This window comes from Onychostoma macrolepis, chromosome 06 (genome assembly GCF_012432095.1).
Source record: "Onychostoma macrolepis isolate SWU-2019 chromosome 06, ASM1243209v1, whole genome shotgun sequence".
In the NCBI taxonomy this organism is placed as follows: domain Eukaryota; kingdom Metazoa; phylum Chordata; class Actinopteri; order Cypriniformes; family Cyprinidae; genus Onychostoma; species Onychostoma macrolepis.
In genome coordinates, this window is record NC_081160.1 from 23,018,923 (window position 1) to 23,030,454 (window position 11,532).

Sequence of the window (11,532 nt, forward strand, 5' to 3'; positions counted from 1 at the left end):
AATAGAAAATGTAATGGTTTTAATGGTTATAATGGGAATTGTGTTGGTTTTAATGGAAACTATAATGGTGTCTACTGGTATGTGATGGATTCTATTGGTGGGATGTTAAATCCTATTGGAAAAATGCCCAAAACACACTACAAAAAGGAATTTTGTAATGGTTTTTCTGGAAAAAGCTAATGGTTTATAATGGTATTTGAATGGAAACCATTAGAATTTCTGTGATGGTTTCTATTGGGCTTCTATTGTTTTTTTAAAATCAGGGATCTGTAATCAGAAGCACATTTAAAACTGGAATATAATTTAATTTCATTCACATGTGTTTCATAAACACATAATACTTTCTGGATTACAATCTGCCATCAAAATGATACATTTAATTATTCTAGCTGCTGTGAGAAAAAGCTAAACGATCCGCCACCTGCAGGACCCTCACATGTGATAGCCTAGTAGCCGGGACAACTTCTTTATGTTTACAGACATGACATAATGATGCAGTGCCGTGCTCAAATTTCCAGCGAAAACCTACCTGTACCACTCAAATTAGAAAACATTATTATAAGCTAACCGTTGTGAATCGGGCTGAAGTAAGGTGATAGTTTTGAATACTGGCTGGTTATGTATTTGCTCAAATATTGATTTCGGATCATTTTTAACCCAAAAAAAGTTACGGACTGCAGCCTTAAAATAAAATCATCTTTTTAAAAATGCATAGAAATTGGTTACACACAATATAGTGGACTAAAAGAAAAAATGTCACATCCTTTTTTTGAGGTCAACGAACTTCCTGTTAGTCAATGCAGTGTTTCACCAGTTGGAAATTTCAGCTGTGCTTTGTTGTGAACTTAGGCAGTTTTCATCCTCATTGTGTCAAAGTTTCATTTGCTGGTGTTAGGATGATTCTTCCCAACATTGGAGGTAAGGGTTTATTTAATTTACCTGATGTTTAAACTTATTGGAGTGGCTACTCTGAATTCCAATTAACTTTTTTTCAGTTAATTATATCTACAGTAAATTGCAACTAACAGTATAAATTAGAAGGTGTGAAACAGGCTACCCAGTTTTTCGCAGTGAGAGAAAAAAAAAAAAAAGAAAAGTATCACTATTATTGCTTCTAAACATAGAACAGAGTAAGCAGGACTGATCAGATTTTTACAGGTCAGTCTGGCCAGTGTAGAAAACATTACTCTTCCAAATCTTGAGTTCATTTGATTCACAATAATACATGTTTGTGTTACGGGTGTTTAGCTAATAAAGTGCACGAAGGAGAGTAAATCAAAATAGAGTCATTTTAATAAATTCCAAACAGAAGCAGAGATAATCCAGGAGCAAGGGGTAGCAAAACACATTATACAAACAATAGCAGACCAAGAATGAGGGGAGAACACAGGCTTTAAGTAATCAACGTAATCAAAGGGGAAACAGAAACAGGTGAGGAGCTAATTAACTAATGAGGAGAACTAAGGAAACTGGGTCAAGCATGTGACAGTTTGTAAAGTTCAAATGTATTTGCAAACAGTAGGCCTAAAAACTAACTCTGTAAAATATAAACATATTTTTAATTATATATCTGAGTTTAATGTTTTACATGTTGCACGTTGCAACATGTATATTCATGTACTTTAATTTGGGAAAATCCTGTTTTTCACAGTATATTGCAATCACTCTTTCTTCATAGCACTAGCTGTGTTCTGGATAATGTGTGTGAGAAACACAGCATCTCAGGGTAAGAATCATTCACCTACTCCTGTACATAAGCTGATACACACATATGGTCAGGTCAGTTGTATGAAAAAGGATGTTTTTTTTTTGTTGTTTTTTTCTTCAGTCAGGTCATATTACATTTATCTATCATGTTGTTTGTAGAAGTATTCTCACTAACCTGTCCTGTTCATAAAAATACATTAACTAAAGGTTAATATAGGCTGTTGGGATTCTTTTAAAAAAGTATATACTGTGTCAAAAACATGAATAGTCATTCAATCGGATGTGCATTAATAATAATCAGCTCATCATGCCTGCAGTAACATGTTGACCAAGCTTAGGTTTCACTTTTAATTGCCCCACAATATTATCAGCATGATTTTTTAAAATGTTTTTGAAAGGAGTCTGTATTATTATTATTTATAATAACTGCTTTGTACTTTAATATATTTTTAAATGTAATTTATTCCTGCAATGGCAAAGCTGACATTTTAATTAATCAACCAATACTCCAGTCTTCATTGTCACATATGACTCTTCAGAAATCATTCTAATATGCTGATTTAGTGCTCAAGACACTTTTTATATTATTATCAATGTTGATTTGTATTTGGACCCCACGATGCAATTTTTTTTTTTCTTCTTCAGTATTCTTTGCTAAATAGAAAGAACAGAAATTATTTGAAATATAAATATTTTGCAACTTTATAAACATGTTTACTGTCACTTTTGACCAATTTAATGTGTCCTTGCTCATTAAAAATATACATTTATTTAAAAGCAATCTTCCTTACACAAACTTGAGAAAAGTTGTGTGTTTTAAGCCAAAAACTTTTACTCAAACCCATGTTTCTTATAGGATTTGCTGTGTATAATATCAATTTTAAATGAACAAGCACATAGTAAGCTAAACTAAATGAAAAGATTCTGCAGAAATGCTGATCCAACGTTGTTGTTAATAAGTGTTGTCCTGCCTTTTCCTTTTCTTTTCCATCTTATTCTGTCTCTCACCTCCAGCGTATGCTCCAGCCCCTTCATTCAGCTATCGATTCAGAATAAATGAAAGTAATATTGAGCTAAACTCTATAGTAGAGTTTGCTTGTGGCACCACTTGGAATGCTCCATATCCCATAACTGTGTCTGTGGGCAAGTTGGAAAGCCCCTCGCAGACCCCAGAAACCACAGAAGCCTGGGTGACATCTGAGGTCATCAGACGATCAGATATAATATATTTCACAATCCCTGTGACGGCCAAGTATGAAGGAAAAATTGTGTGCTGGTACAAATCCACTCGAACGGACTCGAAGAATCCATATTCTGAATTAAGCAGCCCTATTACCTTAGTCGTATGTAAGTTTTATAATGCATGTGATTATATCCTAATGTATTGTGTATTTGACATTTTCTACTGAAATGTCACTGTTTCTTTCTCTCTTTTCCCCAGCTGCCCTCTCTCATCCCAAAGTGACTGTGCACCCCAATCTTTTTCGTAAGGGTGAAAATTACACTGTACAGTGTGACTCAGCCTATAACCTAGCCACAAACTTCACACTGAGTCTATATTACCACATCCTACCTGTCACCCCTGGCACCAACTGGACCTTCGCTGGTTCGCTGTTTCTCACAAATTACACTAGTATTGTTTTAAGACAAACGAATGTCGTTGTCCCAATAGAGTTTGCGTGCAGTATGGAGATGTTGTACAATGGAAAAGTCCTACATTCATCTCTGTCCAAAAGTGAGCAAGCCATCCCAGGTACAGAAGAGCAATGCATTCCCTTTTAAGTGGAAATAGTGTTTATGTGTGTGGTTTCATTAAATAAATGAAATTATAAACAGTATATTTACCAAATCTGAGAATTTTCATTTCATTGATGTCTAGAAGAAACAATTGGGATCTGATTTGTGATATAATTCAAGTGTGTATGTATATTTTCTTCCCTTGTGCTCCATTAGAAGAGCTTCCGGTTCGTCTCTGGGAGCAGGAACGTGGAGAGAGCTGTCTAGGATATCTGGATGTCACTCTCAAAGGCAAGTGGGAACCAGTTTGTCAGAGGGAAGTTGATACTGAAGCTGATTCATCTGCCACTGCTGCCACAGCTGAAGTGGCATGCAGGGAACTGGGATGTGGGCATGTGCTGAAGTGGGAAAGGCTTTTGGATGCCAGACGACTGTTCACTCAGACAGTCGGGGGCATCAGATGCATTGGGAAAGAAAAAAAGATCAAAGATTGTCCAGTGGAGCAAATTGAAGATTGCAAACAGAGAGGCATGCTCTATATAGTTTGCTCAGGTGAGACAGTTTGAGATTAATTGTACAAAATTATTGCAATGACATTTTACCAGAAAATGTTTTAAAGGCCCCGTGAAATGACCTAATGCATTTTAACTATCTATGATTTGTTTGTTTACTTGGTAGTCAGCTCCAGGTACTATTAGGGGGGGAAATTGACAAAAATCAGCGTAGTGCAAAATTAATCCTCAACATTTTGTCCCATTTGAAGAGAGTTTTTAAATGTCTGTTTTACTCCTTAGAGCCACAAAAACCCTCTAATTCATGGGACCTGACTAATTCCCTCATGCTTTTTATCTTTCTAATAAATGTCTTCCTTTCACTCTCCACTTTGCCAGATGCATTGCCCCGTCCTAAACTGTCTGTGGATATGTATGGTCCTGTCTCCGAACTGTACGTCAAGGACAAAGAAAATGTGAAAATCTCCTGCTCCATCGACTCGGCTTATTTAAAATCAAAAGACTATGTAAATCACCATATTCACACTTTTGCTTTTACACTGAATTGTTTTGTAATTACATTTCAAATGATGTTTTTGGTACATAGACAGCAGGTGTCTTTTAAACTGTTTTTTCCCCCCTTCCTGTTTAGGGGTACTTAGAGTTTAGAAGGGACGGCGCTTATTTGAGTCAAAGTTACAGCAAACCAGGCAACCCCGAGTCTTTCACACAGTATGCCCCAGTTCCTCAAGGAGAGTATGAATGTGTATTCCAACTTACGTCTTCAAAAATGAAACCAAAGTCTCAGCCCAGCAATTCAGTCTTCATTTACAGTGAGTGCCTATAAACAACTAAATTTTTGATGCATTATAACTAAGATAAATGATTCTGTTACAGCACATTTAGTCATAATGTACATTTAGTCACACAGTACTCTTTACCTCTCATCTATTATGTTTAATGCAGAATTTTAAAGAACAAACGCCAGAGGGCAGTGCTGAGCTAATACTTTGTATTTAAGACACACGTTAGTGCATTTTGCACTTTTAATGACATAATTTTTACATCATTAAAAAAAATTACCCCTAAAGAAAAACAGACCACTATCATATTAGTGGCCAAATTAAATGTGTTTATTTTAAATAGAGCAGGTCACCTCTTAAGAACTTGACATAAGGCCAAAGGACAAGCTGAAATACTGTTTGCTTTGTCTTGGTAAATATGTTGAAGCTGCATTAGCAATGTTTTCTCTTTGATACAATACTCATGTCCGCCATATTGCAAAGACCAAGGTCCTTAAAACTGGTTGAAAACTGAACTTTGGCTGTGCCCCTAATTTTTTGCCTTTTTTTTTTTTTTTTAATTTTTTTTACTTAATGTAGATGTTCATTTGTGTTTGTTTTTTGCAGTATACAATCCTCCAGATCCAGTGCCAATTATTGCAGGTGTTCTCACAACTGCTGTTGGGTTAGCAATTCTGGTGTATATTTGTATATACAGAACCACGGCAGAAGAGGTACAACCCAATGAATTTCCACAGACCAGTAGTGAAAATCCATATAACAATGCCAGCTACTCACCTCAGCAACTGGAAGCCAAAGAAACTTAATTTATGGCTTAAAATTTGTTTCACTTCTTCCTAACAACTTTCCACATTAAAATATAATGTTTGATAAATACTGAAAAAGGCTAAGAGATAAATGAATTTTGCAATACAGTTGTACTGAAAACGTTCATGAGAAGAAAATATTTAGATATCAAAGTTAATGTAACTAAAATCGTATGATGAAAATGAACTAATTACTGTAGTGTTATAAGAATTAAGACTAAGGGAGTTCTGGATCAACTTTATTGTAATTATTATATTGAATGTATCTGTTTTAATCCTATTAAATATATTTTTTTCTGTCTATAGTTTCTTTGTGGTTCCATTGTCTAATTTTTATCCAGGTGTAGCTCTTTGATAATAAAGTTGCCCATAATTGGTGCGCAGTAAATTTCCCGGTGTTAAATCAACACCGCTTGGTGTACATATGGGAAATTTACTGTGTGACAACATTTCAACATTTTAAGCAACAAAGACAAATCAAGACAAAACTTGTAGTCTCAGATTTATTGTATTTAGAATTTAAGTTGGTGTCAAGTCAATAAATACAAAACAAATCTGGTTGAACATGGTTTCATTTTTGTTGGGGTTTTTTTTCCATTTATAACAGGGACTGTAAAATATGTCTGGAAGCAGTTTGAATACAGGGCAAAGTCTAAGGTAGTACAGTCACCACACAGTAAATGAAGCTCTTCTCTTTCAACTCAGCAAGTACACAAAGTTTAGGAGGGATGGTCCATGGAAATGCCATTGTGCCTGTTTTTTGCTGTAACAGATCTCCCTTGAATGTGAGGTAACTGGACATCGGAAGCCCACAAGTCACTGTCATCAGTTACAGGCTGACAGTATTGTACTTTTTACAGCAAATAGGTAAACAAACACTGACAGCCATTGCATAATGACAAAAGTCATATTCGTCAACAAAAATACAGCAGGGAGCTTGTAACGGCACAAAACATTCAACCAGGACTTTCAGGACCTGTATAGCACATCCCTGATCCAGTGAAACCATGGTACTGCTTGTGGTTATGCTAATGAGACTGAAATCCTGTTGTTGCGAAGGGCCTAATTGGCTTCAGTGGTTTCTATGTATATATATTTCATTCAAGTCTCGCTTTCCCCATACATATCAGTGCAGAAATAAAACATTTCAGTGACTGGGAGCACATATTCTCTGTTACATTCTTTCTGGTGTCATTTTAGTGTAGTTGGGTTGATTAAAAATGGCAGTGCTGCCACCAGACAAGAGATTTATGTTATGGGTAACTACCATCAACGCACAGAGCAACCTAAAACGCATTTTATGTTTAAGAAATCATTGTCCTCATCTCCTCATTAAAAGGGGATAGCTGTCTGGCTAGAATATAGCACCATAGATGGTTTGAGTTGTAAGAAGGTTCAGAGTGATCTAGTTGAAGGTAAGGAAGATGGGATGCCGGGTTGGGTTGGGGGCGCTTCTCCTTAATAGCGTTTACTGCTGACAGAGGTGACGCTGGTTTTGCTGATGGAGCTACCACCGTATCCTGATCCACCACCGTATCCTGATCCACCACCGTATCCTGATCCACCACCGTATCCTGAAGTGCCACTGAAACCACCGCCATAGCCGAATCCAGCGCCGCTACCAGAGAAACCTGCAAGAGAAAGAAAATTTAGACACGTATCCAACATGACCTGGAGAATGAGATTCTAAGAAAGATGAGAGATTCAGAGAGAGAGAGAGTTTTATTTACCAGATGAGAGACCTCCAGAGGACTGCTGCACATGAATGGTGGCTGAAGCTCCACCGCTGGACAGTCTAGAGTAAAGAAGACAATAGGTTTACTTACTGATGTTTTTTTGAACCTCAAGGTTTGTCGAAAAGATTTTAGAGTGTAAATATCAAATAAATGTTCTTTTAAAACTTCCTACCTGCTCTCCTCTCCTTCCAGCAGCTTTCTGTAGGTGGCGATCTCAATGTCCAGGGCCAGTTTGACGTTCATGAGCTCCTGGTACTCGCGCACCTGGCGGGCCATGTCTTGCTTGGCCCTTTGGAGGGCTTCCTCGAGGTCCTTGATGCGGAGCTTGGCGTCCTTCACTGCCAGCTCTCCACGTTCCTCAGCCTCAGCGATCTGAGCCTCCAAGTTGGCACGCTAAATTGACAATAACACATAAAGTCAGCTTCTTTACATAAACAGTGTGTGTGAACTATTTATGTATCAACCCTTGCTCGTCATTACCTGTCCCTTGACAGCATCAATCTCGTTCTGCAGGCGGGCGATCATGCGGGTGAGTTCTGCGATCTCAGCCTTGGTTGAGCGGAGGTCCTCACCATACTGACCAGCAGAGGACTGCATCTCCTCAAACTGTAACATATATTTTGACACAAATGAGCACTTGCGATAGATGAGGTGATCTTCAAGAGTTGAAGCTATGAGAGTTGACTGACCTTCTGTTTGTACCAGCCCTCTGCTTCGGCACGGCTGCGGTTGGCGATGTCCTCATACTGAGCACGAACTTCAGCCACAATGGAGTCCATGTCCAGGTTTCTGCTGTTGTCCATCTCCACAATGACTGATGTGTCCTTGATCTGAGACTGGAGCTCACGCAGTTCCTGCAAATGCAGACCAAACAATCGGTAAATTACCTACCCTTACAAAGCAGCAGTACTAACTAGTTTTGGTAGGCCAAACACAACAGAATTGAACTTACAGCCTCATAAACTGCCCTGAGGAAGTTGATTTCATCCTGAAGAGCATCAACCTTGGCCTCAAGCTCAACCTTGTTCATGTAGGCTGCATCAACATCCTAAAAGAAAATGAGAGGGCATTATACCCTACTGCTGTTGCAAAAAAACCTTAATGGAGTGAAAAATGTAGGTCTTTTAAAGAAAAAGATAAATGGTCTTCACCTTCTTGAGCAGAACAAACTCATTCTCTACTGAAGCACGCTTGTTGATCTCATCTTCGTACCTGTTAAGAGAAAGGAAATGTGAGTAAATCTATTCTGTTTTCAGTGGGGTTTGTTTTCCATCAGATCATTCAATTTCAAAATTACAACTCACTTGTTCTTGAAGTCCTCAACCAGGCCTTGCATGTTCCTCAGCTCTCCTTCCAGCTTCATCTTCTCATTTCCCAGGCCATCGAGCTGTCTGCGCAGGTTAGAAATGTAGGCCTCAAACATAGCATCGATGTTGGAGCGGGTGGTGGTCTGTTCCTGGAGGAGACTCCATTTGGTCTCCAGCATCTTGTTCTGCTGTTCCAGGAAACGCACCTGTGGAAAGAAAGAAAGAATTTTGTGGTTTTTATTTGAAGATTTTCACTTTCAAGTTCCTTGGAGGTTAAAAATGTAGTTGAGAAAGACTGCATTCTGAAAAAAATAGTGAATGAATGAAAAAATGAAGTGGATTGATGGTTTTGTCTGTCTTGTATGACTCCTTTGTAGTCCTAGCTCTTTAAGTCTCTTTGTGCATGCTCTCTGGAAGCATTGTTTAAGGGAATACAAATGACCATGAGTCATTTTAGCAGGCATTTTTTTTCTGCAGGGTGGAGTGAGGGAAGGGGGGAAGGGAAGGTGAAAGTGGACTGACTGGGTGTGGCAGTGCTGCACACAAGCTACAAACTCCTAGACTGGAAAAAAAAATTCCAGTAATGGCCTCACCCCAAACCAGCATTGCTTCACTGATAAAACAGAGCAACAACATCAGAGAAACAAGACATACCTGCCACACCCTAAGGCAGGTTTTGTGTGTGGTCTTTGGAGGTCAGCCATATATGACAGCACCTGTCTAGTTCTACTAAACTTGTCTTTATATATATTTTTAGATGTTTTTTTTTTCAAGATGTATGCAACCTGGATGTACCCTGGAAATATTAGTGCCCTTTTCCTCAAGACTTCTTTTTCATACTGTTTTACATTAACAATGATTTACATTTCTCTGTTATCTTAAACCTCAGAAAAAGTTAAAAGGCATTTATTGGCAATAGTCTTTGGCCTGTAACCTGCTAGAAAGTTATAAAGCAGAGTAAAAGTTTGGAGCATCTAGTGTCTATGGTCCTGATGACTCATTCTGGTCACACACTGCCTGCTGCAAATTCTCCCACAGGCACTAAAAAATAAAGGTGTGTGTGTATATGCTGACTGCATGGCTTTCAGGGTGTGTCTTCTGTCCACATTTACTCAGAAAGTTATGAAGTGTTTGTTTGCAGCCAAATATGGGTGTAACATACAGCTGACTAAAGTTTTTTTTTTAATTTATTATTAAGAAAGAGGATGAAATAAAAAATGCATGGCACAAATGGATCTGAATGACAATTTCAATTCCATAAGCTGTGCAATTTTTGTGGCGTAATAAAGTCTAGACTTTGGACTACGCACACACTGGATTCATCTAGCGCACTCTATATACAGTATGTGTGTATCTATGACTCACATGGTTGCTAGGTTATTACCTAAAGTCCACCCATATTTGGATAGCCTCAGTCATGGGTTTTTGAGGACTTTTTTCCAAGGCTAAAGCCATACTGAGATCTAGTACAAATGCTTGTACTGCCCAGTTAGTACAGATACCGGCTCTGGTGTAATCAGATGCAACTTTTACATCTATGAAAAATACTTAGCTTGCAGATATGCTGAAAGAAATCTATTGTGCAAGAGAACACATTTTTAAGTGTCACTCAGTTTTTTACAGCTGCAAGCTATTATATTGTGTAGTAATACTAAAGGCATCCAGTGTTAAGAGGCACTCGTTCAAAGGTCATACTTAGTAATAAAATGAGAATTCTGTATTTGAATGCACTACAGGCACAGTGCACAGTGATATCATTATGTATATTTGCATGATATGTAAAAGTCAGTGTTATTTTAAGAGAGACCGAATGCATGAATACTCACTTTGTCAATGAAGGAGGCGAAGCGGTTGTTGAGGGTCTTGATCTGCTCTTTCTCCTGAGTGCGGACAGTCTGAATCGTGGGGTCAATTTCCAGGTTGAGGGGGGCCAACAGGCTCTGGTTGACGGTTACAGCGGTGATGGGAGGTGGAATGAAGCCACCACCAAAACCTCCACCAAGACCACCACCGTAGCCTCCACTCATGCTGCCGCTGCTGAAGCTGTAGCTGCCACCTCCAGCACCGAATCCTGCACCGAAGCCTGGACCTGCACCCACGCCAGATCTCCTGACACTGGTCACGGTGCTGACCCTGCTAGAGCCGGCGGGAACTGCGTAGGCTGACTGGCTGGAGTAGCCAGACTTCCTGATGGAGCCACCGCTGCTGTAGCTGATAGACCTGGTGCTTGACATGGTGCCTGTGTCTTTGAGTAGCTGAGAAGGAGGTACGAGAGTGCTCTCTGAGAGAGGAGTGGAGGAGGTTGCTCACAAAGGAGAGTCAAAGTCCCTCTGCGTGTCTCTCTGCAGCTGGCTGACCCTTTTTATACACACACTCAGGAGGCGGAGCTGCCTGCTCACACACATACAATCGCATACAGATGCACTCTGTCACACGCCCTACCTGTTAGACAGGTACAGAGAGAAAGTGGCAAGATAAATGGTGTCACACCAAGCCCCGGGCTTCGCCTCAGGTGGAGTAAGAAAACAGCAGAAGAGGCAGAGACTTGAGGACAGACATTCCAGTAGAACCTCTGAAGAAAAATTAAGAAAAGACAGTGTAGCTCTCACAGGCTGCCAGCGGGTGTGTTTCTGCTTCAGTATCTGGTTGGCTGGACAGCCGTAGAGAGCGAGTTAACCTCTGCTCTTCTCAGCAGGGTGGGGCGCGAAGCAACTTTCACATTTATGAATGGCTTTTTTCCATCTACTTTTGCCAGTGTTTGGAACTGGCAGGGCTTTTTTTTTCCCCCACGAGCTGAAGAGTTGCATTGTTGAGATTAACAAGGGGAAAAAAGAACAGGGAACTCAAGTTTCCGTCCGTACTGATGTTGGAAAATGTGCACACACACTTCTGCACAGTAGCTAACGCAGCTAATGTGTTCTATGGCACTAAACTCCACCAGATGT

At 39.4% G+C, this 11,532-nt stretch overlaps 2 protein-coding genes across 2 annotated transcripts; one reads left to right on the forward strand and one right to left on the reverse strand.

Annotated features, from left to right (window-relative positions):
• Positions 1-816: 816 nt before the first annotated feature.
• Positions 817-5,849, forward strand: si:dkey-195m11.11 (uncharacterized). The gene is made up of 8 exons (XM_058779615.1): positions 817-918; positions 1,679-1,726; positions 2,722-3,054; positions 3,149-3,460; positions 3,661-3,996; positions 4,335-4,462; positions 4,588-4,768; positions 5,345-5,849. Exons 1-8 carry the CDS (start codon positions 897-899, stop codon positions 5,542-5,544), a joined length of 1,560 nt encoding a protein of 519 aa, XP_058635598.1. The 5' UTR covers positions 817-896; the 3' UTR covers positions 5,545-5,849.
• Positions 5,850-6,033: 184 nt separating this feature from the next.
• Positions 6,034-10,944, reverse strand: krt4 (keratin 4). The gene is made up of 9 exons (XM_058779616.1): positions 10,414-10,944; positions 8,585-8,793; positions 8,432-8,492; positions 8,233-8,328; positions 7,970-8,134; positions 7,761-7,886; positions 7,453-7,673; positions 7,275-7,339; positions 6,034-7,175 (listed from the first exon to the last, which is right to left on the reverse strand). Exons 1-9 carry the CDS (start codon positions 10,819-10,821, stop codon positions 7,003-7,005), a joined length of 1,524 nt encoding a protein of 507 aa, XP_058635599.1. The 5' UTR covers positions 10,822-10,944; the 3' UTR covers positions 6,034-7,002.
• Between the last annotated feature and the right edge of the window lie 588 nt (positions 10,945-11,532).